Consider the following 20007-nt stretch of genomic DNA (forward strand, 5'->3'; position numbering starts at 1 on the left):
GGGGAATTAGGTATGTTATTGTATAACCATGTTTTTTTTTGTAGACTATCAAAAATATTATATAGCTTAAAGGGGTTAAAAATTTTACCTTACATTTTTATTAATATTTTTTATTATTAAAAAACTATTTATTCTAGCCGAAATAAAACAATTAAGACTCTTTTTCCCGAAGAAAAAATATAATTAGACATACTGTGAAAATTTCCTTATTCTTAAAACCTCATTTGGGAAACATTTAAAAGAGAAAATAATAATAATTCTGACCTCAACTGTTTAATATCCCTGCTGAAAAATCCAGCTTAAACCAGCCTAGGCTGGTTGGCTGGTTTTAGCTGGTCGACCAGGCTGGTTTTAGAGGGGTTTTTTTAGAGGGCTATTTCCAGCCTGGTCTTAGCTGGTCAGGCTGGAAAATGACCAGCCAAATCCAGCTAAAACCAGCTTGACCAGCTGGATATAGCTGGTTTCGGCTGGACTCCCAGCTTGGCTAGGCTGGTCAAGCTGGTTTTAGCTGGTCATCTCCCAGCCTGACCAGCTAAGACCAGGCTGGAAATGGCTGGAAACCAGCCTGGAAGTGGCCAAAACCCCTCTAAAACCAGCGTGGTCGACCAGCTAAAACCAGCCAACCAGCCTAGGCTGGTTTAGGCTGGATATTTCAGCAGAGATATTAGCCAGAAATTAACATTATGGCTTTGTGCCGTTAGCTTAGTGCTAATGTGCTAACAACAAACCAAGAAATTCTCTTTTGGTGTGTCAATGCAGAATGACCTTATCAGTCACTAATGAGGTGGCCTTATTGTTAGGATGCTGCCTATGTAGGCAGTAAAACTAGCTTTTGTAACACAGCTAACAATACAGTAGTGTTGTTTTGACCTCTGTCATCTGTCATCGCGTTGAGTGCATCAGAAACACTCAGTGGCTTCACCCTTTCAGATTCCCCTGCAGTAAAATGCAGATTTCTTTGTCTCCAGTTTGCTTCCCCATACCCTCCCAGAGCGTTTTGCTGTGCTGGCAGGTTGCTGATGCAGTGGTGTTGACCTCTCATCATGCCCCGAGGCATGACTCCTCTGACATCTCTCCCACGATCTCAGGTGAATTCTGGGAAGGAGTCAAGTGACCCTAACAAACCCACAACTCCTCCACACGGATTGAAGGTTGTCGCTTAGCAAAAGCCAGTGGGAGGCTGATGCTACGTGTGGATGAAGCTTGACAACCCCCTATTGTATAGAACATGTCCTGACATGTGAGGCATGGGGACTGAGCAATGGTAATGCTGTCATTAACAAAGAATGCTGTCAGTCATATGTTGTCTCGTATTGTCATATATATATATATATATATATATATATATATATATATATATATATATATATATATATATATATATATATATATATATATATATATATATATTTTTTTTTTTTTTTTATGGGCCACATTTTTTTGTGGGGGAAAAAATGACAAGTTCGTCAATGGGATTTGGTGTTCCCTCTAAAGAGATTGACCTTTTGGGAAACGTGAAAGGTCCCAAATGGAAAAGAACATCGAAGCACGAGCTCTACTATATTATTACCGTCTGGTTGGTCTATCAACAGCTGTTTAAATGGCTCTAAAGCGTGTTTCTCTCAGTCTGTAGTATACTGTGGCTATTGCATCACCATGCTGCTTTATTCATTACCCCGAAGGACTTTTTTTTTCCAGCATCATTATGGGCTCCTCAAGGTTGCCACGTTATATTTCAATGATACCTTCTCCGTTTGCCCTTTTTCAGATGCTCATATATTGCTCTCAAAACTTATACGCAAAGGAGTGGACTATTTAACTGCATGGGAAAAATAGGGAATAGAGGCATTTCTTGTGTTGTAATACGTTATTTGGCCTCAGATATATCTGCTTGAAGCAGATTAGTGTTTTTTTATGGTAAATGTTTAAAAAATAAGTCTAAAAAAGAAGATAAATATATATTAAGAAAAATACAGTTTTAGTTATTACGGAAGCCTAGAGCTGCCACCCAGGTAAAAAATAAAAATAAAATCTGAGCTTTATCACGTTTGTACAATATACTTTTCACGTTCTTACAATATAATATCATGTTCTTACAATATAATATCACGTTTGTACAATATAATTATCACGTTCTTACAATATATTATCACATTCTTACAATAAAATATCACGTTTGTACAATATAATTATCACATTCTTACAATATAATATCACGTTTGTACAATATAATTATCACGTTCTTACAATATAATATCACGTTTGTACAATATAATTATCACGTTTTTACAATATAATATCATGTTTGTACAATATAATTATCACGTTCTTACAATATAATATCATGCTCTTACAATATAATATCACGTTTGTACAATATAATTATCACGTTCTTACAATATAATATCACGTTCTTACAATATAATATCACGTTTGTACAATATAATTATCACGTTCTTACAATATAATATCATGTTCTTACAATATAATATCACGTTCTTACAAAATAATATCACGTTTGTACAATATAATATCACGTTTGTACAATATAATATCACGTTCTTACAATATAATATCACGTTTGTACAATATAATATCACGTTCTTACAATATAATATCACGTTTGTACAATATAATATCACGTTCTTACAATATAATATCACGTTCTTACAATATAATATCACGTTTGTACAATATAATATCACGTTCTTACAATATAATATCACGTTTGTACAATATAATATCACGTTTGTACAATATAATTATCACGTTCTTACAAAATAATATCACGTTTGTACAATATAATTATCACGTTTGTACAATATAATATCACGTTCTTACAATATAATATCACGTTTGTACAATATAATATCACAATCTTACAATATAATATCACGTTTGTACAATATAATATCACGTTCTTACAATATAATATCACGTTCTTACAATATAATATCACGTTTGTACAATATAATATCACGTTCTTACAATATAATATCACGTTTGTACAATATAATTATCACGTTCTTACAATATAATATCATGTTTGTACAATATAATTATCATGTTATTTGCCGCCATACGTGACATAGATGATGATGTGAGCTGTAGTTTTCTCGCGTGTAGACCTGTAATCTGCTCACGGTTCACTTCTAAACGCGCGCAAACATCATTGCTGTGCTCGATTAATATTGGCATTGATTTGCCGCCATATCACGTCGACTCCTACGACAAACTGAAGCCCTTTGGAATCTGTAGAAATGGAGCCATTGATGGGTTTTCGAAAGCTATGATTTGGCTTCATGCCTTTTCAACAAACAGTGATCCCAAAATCATTGCTGGTTATTTCATAGCATTAGTTGAAAAGAGGCTTGGGACACCTTCCCGGATTCGCTCCGATCTGGGAACAGAAAATGTCATAATGGCAGACATGCAAAGATTCTTGCGATGGAGTATGGATCATAACGTCACTAACTGTTTTATTACTATGTCTAGTAATCACAATCAGTAGCTGTAAAATTTCCCGTTCAATTATTCTAAAAACCGTTCAATTATTCTGCAAAATGAAACTCTACCTTCAAAACAATGAGATTTTTTTCTCAAAATGGTATTTTGTTTTTAAATGACACACACAAGCCATCACATGAATAGACATTTATAAGAACAGTTGAACATTGATGTGCTTAATGTAAACCACTATGACTATCTCCATTCATCATAATGACTTACTGTAAGCCTTTTTTGTTCAGTTATATACTACAGACAATACATAGACCTACATAAGTGCATTGTAAAATATTTAAGAATATTGTTTTTATTCAAAATACACAAATACACGGTACCAAATATATTTTAGAGTTTTTTCCAATTGTTTACACACAATTACATTACACAATGACTACAACATGTAACTGAATGGAGAAGAAGTGGCCATAGTGTTTTACATTCAGCAAATCAGTGTTCAACTGATCTTATGAATGTCTATTTATGTGGTGGCTTGTGTGTGTCATTTAAAAACAAAAGACCATTTTGAGAAGAAATCACATTGTTTTGAACGTAGAGTTTCATTTTGCAGAAGAATTGAAGAGTTTTGCCCAATGTGTGTGTGTTTTGTGAGTGTCTGTAGAGTTCTGACAATATGAGACCTGCTTTCAGATAATTTGTGTGAACAATTGAAAAAAACTGTAATTTCCGGTCACCTTACAAATGACTTCCGTCACAGCACAACAGGTAAAACTTTAAAATTAAATACATATACATAAATCATGAATCAAAGCATCTATCATACAATAAACAAATAACGAAAGAAATAAAAATATTTTATCAAATAAATTAATTGACAGCTGGGCTTTACCATGACCACATTTTTTTTTTTTTTTGGTAAATTGTCTGTTTAAAGAAGTGATCCTGAAGAATTTTTGTCCTATACAGTATGTCTTCCAGCTTGGACACTATTACCAGCTACAGTGGACAAAGAGTATGAATTTGCTGGCTTTAATGGCTCAGCAGAGACACACCGCCCTGCTGCGACTGTGCAAATCTTGTCTGAAATCTCCGTTAAGTTCCCCCCTCCAAATCTCCCCCTCCCTCTTCAACTACCCGTGGTCCTTTTTCTAAGCTCATGAAATAAACGTGCATGTATTCTGGAAGCAAATGATCCGGAAGGTCTTTAATCCCCTCTCAGCTCACCAAAGGAGTGTGATCTAAATAGGAGGGGTCAAGAGTGATTAGCGAAGCTGGCACAACTGAATGCCCTGAAAGCCACTGGTTAAGGGAGGCTCTGGGGAGTAGTCTGCAAATCTCTCGAACATGCCAACGAAATCTTAATGTGAGACCAAATTGCTTTGAAGGACTTGACACAATGGTGTTGACGAGACGGACCAAGAAAGAAGTTAATAAAGTGACTTGGCCTCTGTGTGGGGTCTATTTGAGATAAACACTCTTCCATGAAAATGCTCTGACCTTTGCAATCATAATAAACTCCTACACTCAAAAATAAAGGGACAATCTGTGACTGGGAAGATACCCTTTAAAAAGGTGCACTTTTGTACTTAAAGAGATAGTTTAAGTCATCATTTACTTTTCTGTTTTAAACCTTGTTTGACTTTCTTTCTTTTGTTGAACACAAAATAAATTATCAACAAGAATCAGTCCAAGGCACTCGAATAAAGTGAAAATTTAAAAAGCCTTTATTCACATGGCTAAATCTCTAAAAACCTACGCGTTTCGGCAGAAGTCTGCCTTCATCAGGGTAACAGTGATCAGGTGCGTCTAGAGTCTCTTTTGAGTAATACGGTCACATGACTCATTTAAACATCTCAAATGGCACTCAAATAATTTAACAAGCAAAGTCTACCATCATCATATATTCGGCATAGATACACAAACACCAACTTGCATATATGGGAAAAGAGAGAGAGAGAAAAAATAAAAATAAAAATAAATAAATAAATGGAAAATACTTATACAAAAACATACATCAATGTATAATGATAATCTGTAAAGGATCTATAGAAACACTCATTCATTCATTCATTCATTCATTTTCTTGTCGGCTTAGTCCCTTTATTAATCCGGGGTCGCCACAGCGGAATGGACTGCCAACTTATCCAGCAAGTTTTTACGCAGCGGATGCCCTTCAAGCCGCAACCCATCTCTGGGAAACTATAGAAAAGCAACCAGATTTCCAGGTTTAAATGGTGAATTAGACTTCTCTTCTTTTTTTTAAAACAGTTTTTCTATAGTTTCCCAGAGATGGGTTGTGGCTGGAAGGGCATCCGCTGCGTAAAAAGTTGCTGGATAAGTTGGCGGTTCATTCCGCGGTAAATCCCTACATACTGTATTTTGAATAAAAGCAGGGGCTCTTTCCTTGTAGGTGAAGGACTGATTGAATAGCCTAGAAACAGTGTTGACCTCTGCGGTGTTCTCTTTTGGGAACACATCTGTTAGACTTAATACTTAGGATGTGAAATAAACAAACTGTACTTAAATCCTTCAGCTGAACTGGAATTGGAGCCTTTCTCTTAACTCAACCTTAGTGGACTCAGCGAAGAAACTCAATCGGTCAACCCCTGTCATTCCTCAGCTCAACAGTTTGCTCTGGGGAATTTCACGACTCTGTTAAAATATGAGGAGGCCAAAGTTAGGCAGAATGGCCACAGAGTCCACTGAAGCTTTCAAGGCAGAAACAACATCAAAAGGATTTAGCTCCGTCAACTTGTTCCACTCAGACCCACTTCTCTGGTTCGGGCTGTCTGGGTGGGCCGGGGGAGTAATTGGAGGGGCCGTGCAAAACAATATTGAGCAAAGAAAAGTGGAAGTGAAATTGGACAAAGAGTCCAGTGGATGTGTTTTTCCAAAGTTTAAAATTAGTTGGTGGCATGCCCATGCATGCTTCAAAAAATACTTCACACAGAAATCAAAACTTCCGTAATTTACTTACAATCATGTTCTTGCAACAACGAATCACTCACAATAATCCCTTAACTTTAATCCTGTAAACTGTCCCAATTATGGATTATAAAACATTATATTTCGGAGTCCCCAACAACAGGCTGATATAGACTGATTTCACGCGGCCGCCATTTTCAAAAGCGAAATCGAGGCTGCGGTGGGAAGAAACCCAAAAGTATCATTGGGAGTTACATAGGAATGTTGTGTAACTGGCTATATATCTTATCAGCGAAAATAAAGTGACACAAATTTATCATTTCTCTGCCTTCCGGGTGACCCGAAGGTCCGTTCTGAATGAATGGTGAATGTAAAAAGGGATATCAGAGCTCATTTTCAGCTAAGTAAAGGGAAATAGCACTAGTTAGCTAACGTTTTCTTTCCCAAACACACGTTATAGATGCCATTTATCAAACTCGAGTTAATAAACTGATTCTTTCACTAAATTAGACTTGTCACGATACTGAATTAAAAGAAAGACCGGCAATTTCGTGCTAACATTTAAGGCAATGTTGATGGCTTTCTTAAATTAGCGCTGATTTGCCATTGTGTTCACGTGTTTAACAGAAATGATTGTGATTGGCCGAGAAGGTCATCAGTTCACCCACCGCTGTATACTGAGCACAAACACAGACGAGCCGAGCGATCTGCTTGATGACTCGACTGATCTTGACGGCTGCTTCGCGCTCCAGTCCGTGTATCTGTGCTTGCACTGGGTGAAGAGCGGTAAACTGAGCGCAAACCAAACACAAATACATGGAGACTGAAGCGCGAAGCCGTGAAGATCAGTCGAGTCATCCGCACTCAGCAGCGCTTCCATGTTAGCGGGAAATAGCCGGGTTTAAAACTTCAGTACCAGGATAACACTATTAAAGACAACACGAGGGTGTGCTGCAGAGGACTGCAGTGTTTTATCACTCACCGGGTTACACAGGCTGAAGCAGGAAACCGTCCTCACGGTGTTTAACTAGTGCCATGAGCTGAAGCCTAGGAGGACACTTAAGCGTATCACTGAGATTGTGATCTTGTTTGATGCTAAATTGCTTTTAATTGTTTAAAATAAACTTCCTGAATAATATTAAAGTGATGGTTACACCATTTCTGCATTTTGAAATCTCTGCAACAGCTGGAGGTTTATAGTACACGGCACGTGTTTTGTTTACAGTGCTGGACCTATACTTCCGGGTTTCTTCCCACCGCAGCCTCACTTTGATTCTTTAAAATGGCGGCCGTGTGAAATAAGCGTATACTGTAGATACAAGGTCAAAAAACACCTTTGTTGTCCTGTAATATTTATTTGTTTAGCCTAAAGACTCCCATATGATTTGTTCAGTGATTCATTTTTCCAAACCCCTCTTTTACATGACACTTGTGCCTCGTTTCCACTGAGTGGTACGGTTCAGTTCGGTATGGTACCGGTGACCTTTATCAGGCTTGTGTCTTCACTGCCAAATGGTACTGGTACCCTTTTGGTGGTCATGATGTACTACAGAAATTTGCAGTCAATGTCGTTCTTGCTCAAGGAAATGTCAAAATAAAACTGCACGGGTCCCTCACATATTATATACAAAACAGATGCTTTATACACTAAATAGGCCTACTTGTGTATAAATGTTGATAACGTTTGTTTTGCTCCGAATTTGGCCCAGGCACAGTTCAGTTGGCCAGCTCCATGCCCAGTTGGAAGTGCGCAGTATGCTTGTAGTGTGAGTGCAGGGTGCACATGAGCCCAAAAATGAGACGTGACATGACATTTAAGGGAGTGTTTCAAATAGATTCATTAATAATTCTGTCTTTTCAATAAATGCAAACTGTTGTAGTTTATTAAAGACGCAAACCCCTCAGCTGCACCTTCAGGAAACCTCCTAAGGGGCTGATCACATCGAACAAGGTTTTTGCGTTGAGAAGTGACTTTTTTGAATGATTTACTAACGGCCGTGAGCATTTTGCAGGCTGCTTATGTGCCCTGTGTGCCTTGCATTCTTGCCATTGTGAGCTGTGCGCTTGCAGTTGCAAAAAGTCCATTTACAGCGGAAAAAGAGCGTCAAGTCAGTCGCGTCTGTTTCATTCTCCAATCAAATGAAATTGGGAGCGGGGTTTCAATTGAGGTGGTTGCAGTGTTTGTGTTGACAAGACAACTACGGAGACTTTTGAAGATGGAGGAGAGACTTGTGCTTGCTGTTTGTTTTAAGATATCCAGTGCTGTATGACTCACAAATGTTACATTTCACAATATTATTAAATGTTCAAATTATACCAATATCAACAGCATCACTCTCGCACAATACCAAGCTAATTCAGTCATAGACAAAAAAGTGTGGTGCGGCTTGTGTTTTAGAACAGAAAAGTGCGTTTGTTGTGATCAGCCCCTAAGCACAATGACTTTTATGATTATTTAGGAGCATCAAAAGTTGTAGATATGTTCAGTAAAATATTTGACTGCCTGTCACTGCATCCCAAATGACTTGCCTCAGACGATATAACTGAAGCAATTTCCACTGTGCTCAGTGCTTCTCTTCCTGTTAAAATGTACAGCTGCATCATCGATTTTATATATATATATATATATATATATATATATATATATATATATATATATATATATATATATATATATACGTATATATATATATATATATATATATAAACTTACAGAGCTTTACAGTCTCTTAAATGCTACTAATTACGAAAACAAAAATACCCTAAACATATATTTAGGCCTTATTTGGGTTCATAAATGATACGAAAGATATACAGTCAGCACAAAACATTAACATCTTGTTAAAAAGTAATTTTGTCATTCCAGGTTCATAATAGTCCAAAAGGCGATGATAATGATAATAAGTAAACACAGCAGTTTGTTCAAGTTTTAGGTTGCTGAAAGAATCATTTGCTTCTTTCTTTTAGTTTTTTGTGCTTCTTCTTTGTTTATTCGCACTTCACTCCTGTGTCTATTTCTTAAAGGATTTGATGTCAGAAGCACTTCAATCACGCAAACGTTATTATCATCAGCACAAGAAGTTCGTTATTTCAAAAATAGATGTGTGGCGAGCGACCACGAGCTCTCTGAAGAAACTGAAACCACTCATGCTTTTAGATGACCTTAAAAAACAACAACATGACACATGGCAGATTCTGTACTTCTAGGCTTTGTGCCTGTTCATCAAGATTGAGATAAGGTTTGTTTGAACTCTGGTCGACGATGGCTCGTTATTATATGTATATTTTATTATGATTTAATGTCTTGGCTTTGCATAAAAATATGGCTCTTCCTTTGTTTTCATTCTCCTCGATTGTACACGTGCTAGTGATGTTTCTCTGTAAACCAATAGTGTTCAGCTGCGCTTCTAGCTCCACCTTTGGGTATTTTTGTTGAGTTAGGTACCCTTTGGAAAATGTACCCAAAAAGTGGTATGTACAGTTCACTTTTTGGTACCCTTTGATAGTAGAAACTGGCATAGAGGTGTACCAAACTGTACCATACCATACCATTCAATGGAAACAAGCCATTATCTGTGGTTATTGGTCTGATGACTCAATTTGTTATGATTGAACACCTGTTATGAACAGAACACCATTCACGACTATAAAAAAAAAATAGCTTTCCTGGATCTGAGCACTCATCAACTGGGCAGGCAATGTTTCATTCAGATGTCTCTACGAAATGGCTAAATCTCCTTTTTATTGGTGATTCATATTAACTTCTCTGAGTCGATAATTTTTAAGAGTCTACATTGGGTGCTTTCAGATTTTAAATCTCATGTAGATGTTTCATTCACAAGAGATGTGCTACGCACTGCATGAAAGGTAATTTTCAAAAAGTCGTAATTGAGGCACTTTAGCCGAAAAACAAAATTAGTTATGCTGCTTGGTTCAATGTGTTATTAACCATCCAGTGAAAGCAGCAAAACAAAGACAAAGGAATATAAACCTTTTAAAAGCAGTAAATCTTTCATAAAAGTAACCCACACCCCATGAAATGTACACCATCCCTACTAGCAAAGCTTTTCAAATGACAAAAATAGCCCTATGTTATTTTATGAAATTGCTAACAAATAGACAATCCCATTTTTCACAGTTGCAGGGTCAAACAATGAGTTCTAAAGGGGCCTGAAATGCATATGAAACCCAGAGGTTGCCCTCCTGCTGGGGCTCTCTTATGGTCTCCTGTAAGACTTCATGCATCATTCCCTCTTTCTCCTTTTTGTCCACCTGTTTCAGCTAGCTCCACACTCGCCCTTCTTTAAAACACCCTGTGGGAGAGCCACTCAGTCACATCAGCTCCCCTTTCCCTCATAAAAGGACTAAATAGGACAAAAAAAAAAACCCCGACAAAGCAGAGCAGCCAACCAGCCAAAGTGCTCCTGCTAAAGAGATTGAAGTGTCTTGCAGTAGTGCGAGATTTGGCTCTTCTATCTGACCACAGCATAGGCAGTGGCAATAGGGTGGAGCGTTCAAAGAGAGTGACGTGAGGTTTTGTTTTTCCTACTCCCGAGGTCAGTTTTACAATGGAAAGTTCAGAATTGGGGTGAAATGGATTCTTGTTAAAGCTAGTCTCCAAAGGAATTCCTCTCCAGCACTGTGGAATATGTCGCCTATCTCGAAAATCTGAGCCAGCTTTGAAGTTGTATTGTCTTTCTTTAGGAAAGCAAATTTTCATTTCATGCAACTGTGTTTAATTCAGACGGACTGAAGCTTGGCGCTTGCGTCAGTCTGGGCTGTAGCATCCATGCAAGTTTCCTCATAGAAGTCGCATGCTTCACTTAATGTATTTTACGACTCGTGCAAATACCAACGATTCCATCTCCTGCGGTCGCTCCTTTACAGCTGAAATAATCATGCCATATCAAGGGTATCTTGAGATAAAACATTCAGTCATGCTTGCTAGAGAGCAGGTACTAATTATCACCAGAAGGTTTGAAAGGCACTTTGTACAGCGCAGCTTTAAAAAATATGCGGACGTTGGTTGTGTGCTTGAGCCACACCGGAGGACCCAGAGGCTCCAAAGAAAACACTGACTGTTGATGATACCGACGTAATGAAGACGTGGAAACTCTGCCTAACCATTGCAAGCTCTTGAGCACATTATTTTGAGACTGTACAGATCTCACGGGAGGAGAGACGCAAATATGCAGGGGCCATATTTTCAATGTGCTTTATCAGTGCTAAAGTGGCCAAGTTTGCTCAAGGTGGAGTTATGGGATGGATGATTAGGATTTTTCAAATGATGTTCTTCCTTTTGGGTTGTTCCCTCAAAGTCAGATATTTTGGGTGTAGCTGGTTAAATATAGGAGCACAGTGCCCTCCTCCAGTGGATCTCAATGTACACTGTAGAAGCAAGACTGGAAGCAGAGAAATGTCAGCTCACACGGTTTGTCTTGGAGTTTGTCTTCTAGGGATGCCATGCCACAATACTCATTGTAATATTGAACCATTCGGTGCAACCTCCACAGTAAAAGTGAGCACTAAAGCTTGGAATGATTTAATGTAAAAGTGACACACCTTGCATGTTATTCATGCCATCAATATTATCCTGTTTTTCACCAGAAGCACACACTATGTCGCTATCTGTGCACAATCCATTGCACCCCTATCATCTACTGAGTTGCACACTCACACTTTGGATCACCCAGTGGACATGCATACTTTTAAATCAGGAATGCTCAAGCTTATTTTCCAGTCTATATGATTGAGTAATGCATTGTTTGCTCAACTCTCATCTTGCCAAGGGCATTAGCTCCTAAAAGTAGGGAGTGAATAAGACAGGGAGTGGGTAGCTCATGAGTTCTAGATAAGGTGGATGAGGACTCCCAGGTCTCCTCAGCACTCATCGGTCCCTCTTTCATCTCTTGTACTGACAGTTTCCCAGGGAAATCAAAGTCTCCAGTCGGTGCCTTGCCATTATGTTGAGGAAGGGGCCGTAACAATCGCCACAGTTGCCAATTAAGTCAACCGCTTGGGCTGCTTAGAGTACAGACTCTGGGAGAAGCGGGGGGTATGGAAAGACTGTTAGAGGTTAAAGGTGTGCTACTTCTGAACTGCAGACACCTTCAAAGGCATGCTGTTGAACAAAATTCTTACACAAGGGACCTAGCTGGAATGGTTTATTTTTAGGGTGCTGGCACTTTGTTTCTATCCACTTATTAGTGTAATGCTACAGTGTGTGGTTCCTTGGGTGGTCTGAGCGATTTTTAGTGTGCTTGGTCTGGAGGTTTTGTGTGGTTGCTTTAGGCTTTTTTCATAGTTGTTTACGGGTCAAAATAGTCCTCACACAACGCTCTTAGAAGGACTCAAGAATGCATTTGACCAGATTAGTTTTGTCGTCTGTTTATTATTGAATACATTCAAATAGGCACTAAAGATCACCTACTGACCTAACACATGATTGTAATGTGACGTGTCATGAGAATGTGCACCAAAATGAGCTTTGTATACTTCACTTGTACTAAAACACATTGTTTGCAACATAAACCATAGGTACCATTCAAATTCTTGTCATTCGCTTGCTTTGCTACTCACTTAGTAGCTCTGATACATGGAATTATGCAGGCAGTGGTACTAGATGAATAAGAAGGGTCTCAAAGAATTTTGAATAGAAGTGGTCACAAGAAATGCATTTGAATGAATGTTAATATCAGGTGCAAACAGTAGCCTAATCTTTTATGGCTGGTCATTTAGCCATGTTGGCTCAGATCGGTTTGCATTTCCACTGTACTGCATATCATAGTGGGTGAAATTATGGATATTATTGCACTGCCTCTACTACTCCTCCTGAAAAACTCCTCGGCTACCAGCAAGAGCCTCTACTACTGACCACAATGGTATGGTATAAAAATCGTTACGTCGTGAGAACCAACAGTACAGTGATGGCTGCTGCTGACTGTTCATATAGGTTCGGTGTCTTGTGTTGCAAATCTAATGACACTGGTAGTGGCATTCAGGGGTGCTCATGGGGTGGGGGTGTAATTAGGACGATTCCAAAGGCTTATTTATACTTCTGCATTGTGTAATCTGCATGACCCACAGCGGCTGCCTCGCACGTAGCCATGCATTTTTGACTGCAATAACACTAGCCTGGCAGTGAGGTTTTTATGTTGCTCTGTGTCGAGTTCCTTTGCGGGTTTTTTGTTTTTTCTGAAAGCTACCTTAATGTACAAGTAGCTAAAACTTGCTCATTCAGAGGCAGGAGCCGGCAGACATGGAACAACATTAATTATAAGGTAAACACAAAACTAAAATTTTTCATCTGGAGATCCTTCACGGGACTCGACACTTGTAAATACTCGTTCCATTGAGCTCGCGGCTCACAGCACCGCCCACGCTCATCACAACTACACAAGCCAACCAATCACAAAGCTTGAGGGGTGGAATTAGGATGTTTCTAAGGGTCCATGCACTTTATTTATTCAGTCATTTTCTTTTCAGCTTAGTCCCTTTATTAATCTTGGGGTCACCACAGCGGAATAAAATGCTATCTTACCCAGCACATTTTTACGCAGCGGATGCCCTTCCAGCCGCAATCCATCTCTGGGAAACATTCACACACACTCATTCACACTCACACACTACGGACAATTTAGCTTAACCAATTCACCTGTACCGCATTTCTTTGGACTGTGGGGGAAACCTTAGCAACCAAAGGAAACCCACGTGAATGCAGGGAGAACATGTAAACTCCACACAGACGCCAACTGACCCAACCGAGGCTCGAACCAGCGACCTTCATGCTGTGCGCCACTGCGTTGCCTCCATGCACTTTACCCAGAAGTTACTATTATGGGGTAGTAACCACCTCCCCGCCCTTCCAGTCTTTATTTTTGTCTGCAACTTACCCCAACCTCCACAACTGCACCCCGCTCTCCACTTCCATCCTCAACTCAGAGGGGGACCCACCTAAAAAACTCTGCCATAGGGCTCAAACCAGCCAGCAGTACCCCTGGTTGTGGTTATCAGTGATCACAGTGTGTTTTATCTCGCATTAGTAATGGTACGGCTCACTTGGAACTTAATCTGAGGTAGTACTAAAAAAAAGTACCAGGTACTAGGAATGGAACATAATGGAAAAGCCCCCAAAAGTGAGCTGTACCGAGGCCAACTATGTTGTAACATACCTTGTATAGTCAATCATTGAAAACATGTTAATATCAGGTGGAAAAAGGGTCTCATACTCTGGTCAATTGACCTGTGTTTGCTGCCCATTACCGTGCCTGACAGCCAGCAGCACAGGGTTGGAATTTAGCTTAGGGCAAAAATAACACTCCAATATCATTATTAAAGTAAAAAAAAAAAAAAGTCATAGATATGATGGAACTTTCCTCCTTCAAAAGATGCGTTGTTTGAGGCATGATTAATTTCCATATGGGATAACCTACGTGACAGTTTAATACTTTGTAGGAACCTGTTGAGTTAACTGACTCCAAGCATAAGCAATTGTCTTATTGATGGTTTATTCCCCCTTGAAACCTTCCGACACTAAAATTACCCACTTCACCTTTAAGTACAGGGTCGGTGCCAAGTAACACACCAGCATACTGGTGTTTATTGGAATTGCACGGCATCAGTATCTGAGGTTAGTGGTAATTGCTTAAACCAGACGCACTGTTCTCCACAAACATTTACGGGGTGCAATAAAACCGCAAAGACTTGCTTACAGCAGGGCTGGATATGCTGGCTCAATGCTCTGACCACAGCGGCCCGTCTCAGAGGGAGATCACAGAGGCAGGGGAGGGAAATCAGTCATTACACGGGACTCTTTGCTCATTAGTGTCCTTTTGTTTCTTGCCCTTCTCCCTTTCGTCTCCTAGTGCCAGGCAACACTGCGGCCAGGAGACTGGCACACCTGCAGTTGCTGTCTTTGTACACGCTGCCAAAGGACCAATCAAGCATGTCTGTCACATCCTTTAACACACACACACACACCTGGCTAGGCGCTAAAAAACATCAGGGCCACCCGTGACTGCTTGAAGCTAGCAGTGTGTGTGTGTGTGTGTGTGTGTGTGCATGTGTGCAATGGAAGAAGACCTTCTTTGTCTCTTTCTCTCTGGCTTGTCCTCTGTTCTTAAAGGTTTATTCATGATATCGTCTCAGTGGTTCCAACAGAGTCTTGGCTTTCTTCAAGCAGACTGTTCATTTACAAAAGCAGCCTATTGACTATACAGAAGAAGAGTGTCTTTTCACTGCCGATGTCTTTACAGGGCTGTGTGGTTTGTTCATGTTCAGCCTCTGCATCTACCACTATTTTCTTTCTGTGATATTTTTTCAGAGTTCATATGATTACTGTTAAAGTCATGGGTAACGTAGTGGCGCAGTAGGTAGTGCTGATGCCTCACAGCAAGAAGGTCGCTGGTCCGAGCCTCGGCTGGGTCAGTTGGCGTTTCTGTGTGGAGTTTGCATGTTCTCCCTGCGTTTACGTGGTTTCCTCCGGGTGCTCCGGTTTCCCCCACAGTCCTAAGACATGCGGTACAGGTGAATTGGGTTGGCTAAATTGTCCGTAGTGTATGAGTGTGAATGAGTGTGTATGGATGTTTCCCAGAGATGGGTTGCGGCTGGAAGGGCATCTGCTGCATAAAAACAAATGCTGGATATCATTCCACTGTGTGCGACCCCAGATAATAAAAGGGACTAAGCCAAAAAGAAAATGATTGATTGGTTGATATTCAGTCATATTAAAATAGTCAGTTCAGTCATATAAGTTGATTCAGTGTTCTTCAATTCAGATGATTCATTCAATAGCTACGAATTACAGGGGATTCTCAAATTCTGATTCATTTTTTTAAAATTATCTTGATTCATTGGGTTCAATTAAATAAATTTGTCCCATAATAAAATAGATGATTCAGTCATATATGAGTTGGTTTAGTATTAAATTCTGTTGGTTTATTCAAAACAAATTATGCAAATTCAGTCACATGAGTTGGTCCAATTGTATTCATGAAGTTGGTTTGTGCTATTCAGTTCAGTTGATTCGGCCAAATATGGAGCCACATCAGTCTCAAAAATAATACATTCATTTATTCATTTTCTTGTCGGCTTAGTCCCTTTATTAATCCGGGGTCGCCACAGCCGAATGAACCGCCAACTTATCCAGCAAGTTTTTACGCAGTGGATGCCCTTCCAGCCGCAACCCAGCTCTGGGAATAAAAATAATACATTTACAAAATAAAGTTCTAATATGCACAGCACAATTCACATTTTACACAATCCGATTTGTAAATTGAAAGCAGTTTGTAAATACAACACAAAATGCATGAATTCACAAGTAAAAGTTATAAATATTTTTGTCAAATATATTGAATTTGTATATTTATGGATCTTGTTTGGAACTTACGAATTGGATTTGTGTGTTTATGAATCGTGTTTTTAATTTACGAATTGGATTTGTGTATTTATGAATCGTGTTTTGAATTTACGAATTGAATTTATGTAATTATGGACCGTGTTTTGAATTTATGAATTGGATTTGTGTATTTATTAATCGTGCTTTAAATTTACGAATTGGATTAGTTATTTTTGAATCGTGTTTTGAACTTACGAATTAGATTTGTGTGTTTATGAATCGTGTTTTTAATTTACGAATTGGATTTGTGTATTTATGAATCCTGTTTTGAATTTACGAATTGAATTTATGTAATCATGGACCGTGTTTTGAAATTACGAATTGGATTTGTGTATTTATTAATCGTGCATTGAATTTACGAATTGGATTAGTTATTGTTGAATCGCGTTTTGAACTTACAAATTGGATTTGTGTATTTTCAGCTTATGAAATGGATTACGAATTGGATTTGTGTATTTATGAATCCAGTTTTTCGTGTTTTATTTTGTAGACATTATTTTTGAGACTGGCCAGTCTCCATAGTCAAGGCTGTCAGTTACAGTTGATTTTTTTTTTTTTTTTTTTTTTACAGTTGAAGTTCTGAATCAACTTCTCACTCACTTGGTTCAGTCAAATTAATTTGATTCAGTTATTTGTCATACAAGTTGGTTCTGTAATATTCAATTCAGTTGACTCAATCAGGTCTATCAGCTGTTTCAGTCAGAATAAATCTGGATTTGTCATTTTCTTGATTGTGTCATACAAGTTGGTTCAGTCAACCTAAACAGTACTTCTGGCTTGAATAAACCAGGTCATTAGCTACCACTGAATTCTCATTTTTACAGCCCAATCCCCTGAATAATGCCTGACACCGTAATGCTATCTGGCACTGGCGGTTTTGATGATTGAGTCAGTCAGAGACTCACAGCTGGAGGAGAGAAAGACAAGAGCAGGGAAGGGGGTGGACATGTGGGGGTGTTTCCTTTCCTCTCCTCCCTCTATCTCTCTCTTACTCTCTGAATGTGAGACCGGAGCTCTGCGCAGAGAGAGCCGCTTCTCATTCAAACCTCCAAAGCGACCGCGGGATGTTGTACTGTATGAAGAGTATGTGAATAAAGCGGAGAGAGAGACATAATGAGCGGGCGGGTTCTCAACGGGAAAATGCTGCAGCTTCAGGGTCAGAGAGCAGGACGGACAATGCACTATCATCTCTCAAGGTAAAGCAAACCAGTGCTGGACTACTTCTGAATATCAATATCAACGCGTTATCTCTATTGTTTCGACCGCCGAGAGTGTCAGTACTTTAAACAGCAGTCACTAACATCACTGACCGATTGAAATACACTATCTCTCTATCGTGTATACGCTTATAAGTGCTAATTGAATTTGATTTGCAGCACAATTTGTTGGTTAATGACTCTCGCGGGAGAGCGTAATTAATTGGGGGATTAATTTCCACGCGCATATTGTGAGTGTCTTTGTGTCCGTGAGTTGTGTTAAAGTGTGCGGATAGTTGCGTGTCACCGCCGGTGTGTGAGTGTCGCAGACGGAGGCGTTGAATGTGAATGAATGGAGGTGTGTATCGGTGCATTGCGGAGGGGGGAACAGGCGGATATCTCGCGTCAGGAGGAACTGTTCTCTCCTATTGTTTGACGACTGTTTGTCGATTGACCAAAGCTCGGGTTATTCACTGAAAAAGGACGCGTGGGGTGTTTTTGTTTTAGTTCGTTATATACAGTAGGCTACATTCCTCACTGACCTACATATAAGAGGATGCGAGTGGGGTGCTGTGAGCCGGTGCTCCACATTTTCATTAACTGTATAGTGGCTGCGTCTCAAATCACTGCGAGATGACTATCTTGAAAGCATTTTAGGGTATTCTAAACGTGTTCTAACGTTCCTTTTTGAATTCGAATTCTAAAGGGGGCGTGTCCGCTGTCTTATTAGCCTACTAGTAGAGCATCCTTTTGACAAAGGGCTAATAATTAATTAGTCGGCTAAAGGTCAATCGTTGGGTTTGTTCCTTCATAAATCATGTTGAAAGAGAGGATATAGGGAAAATGATGGCTAGTGATTGAGTTGAATATTTCCAAATGTGGGTTTTACTTCTGAAAGTCAATTTCTTTATAATCACTCATGAAGCTTATAGTTTGCCCGCAATAAATAAATAAATAAATAAATAAATAAAATAAAAACTGCTTGTGGAGCATCTTATCACAGCACTGCATGGTGCAAGTTGTCACAATTGTACTGTGCTATTGAATGACGTACCTGACTTTCTTATTGTCATTCCTATTGAATGGCGTACCTATCTTCAAAATGCATACATTATATATATTGATGCTATAAAAACACATTACAACTGTGAATGTGAATGTTTAAAGTTCAGAATAGCTAAAAAAAAATCAACATATGGTACAATAACCTTGGTTCAAGGACCTAAAAAAATTATATATATATATATATATATATATATATATATATATATATATATATATATATATAGGTGGGCATAGATATTTTTTTATCTAGATTAATCATGGAATTAATCTGGATTAATCTAGATTAAAATGGCTTATTTGAATTCTGCCAAAGGCATTCAGAATATGTGTGCTTCTCAAATAATAAGTAGTATTTGAAAACGGGTTTCTCATGCCAGGTGGCGCATTAGACCTTGGGCTCATCTCCTGTTTCCAAAATGCATCAAAAACTGCTTGAGAAACTGTTCTACTCTGATAATTGGTGATGAAAATAAATCATGTTCAATAAGATGTACTTGTGTTTACTAACTGTTTATTCAGGTAAACATGAATTTTTAACTGTATGTAAACTCATGCCTACATAAACTCGAAACAGTGATTTTTGATTCCCTTAATCTGACTAAAGTCATAACTGAACTAAACAGAAATGAATTTATAGCATGTGGAGTGTGCAGATATTAGTGGCATTAATGAAGTAAACACTGTGATCAGTAAGCACCGTCATGTAGGACTTTTTGCCATATTTTCCGTCAAGATTCACAGACGCGGCTGTTTGTAAAGGACCGCACACACACACACATCGTGAAGTGTATTATTACTTATTTGTGTCAAATATTTGTCACAAAGGCATGAATGAAATGTTCATGAGTTAAAGTGAAACTGCCAAACTGCAGTAGTCTGATGGCACACCGGTCAGGTATATATCCGCGCTAAAATATCAAGGTGAAAGTCACCATAGCTTGCGTAGAATAGACCCAGCTC

The 20007-nt window shown here is 38.8% G+C and overlaps 1 protein-coding gene across 19 annotated transcripts in view; it reads left to right on the forward strand.

Moving 5' to 3' along the window:
- The window catches only part of nav1a (neuron navigator 1a), a 274565-nt gene that overhangs the window by 151938 nt on the left and 102620 nt on the right, over positions 1–20007 (forward strand). For 5 of the 19 annotated variants that reach the window (XR_015523122.1, XR_015523124.1, XR_015523123.1 and 2 more), the window contains exon 1: positions 17825–17982. The exons of the other annotated variants lie outside the window; for them this stretch is intronic. Coding sequence is in view for 2 of the 5 variants with exons in the window: in XM_087306516.1 (XP_087162642.1) it covers positions 17900–17982 (83 nt within the window). In the remaining 3 variants the exon portion in view is untranslated. Of the gene's footprint in view, positions 1–17824; positions 17983–20007 lie in introns of those variants that run through there. 19 annotated transcript variants of the gene reach the window in all.

Source organism: Danio rerio, chromosome 23 (assembly GCF_052040795.2).
Source record: "Danio rerio strain M-AB ecotype USA chromosome 23, GRCz13ab, whole genome shotgun sequence".
In the NCBI taxonomy this organism is placed as follows: Eukaryota; Metazoa; Chordata; class Actinopteri; order Cypriniformes; family Danionidae; genus Danio; species Danio rerio.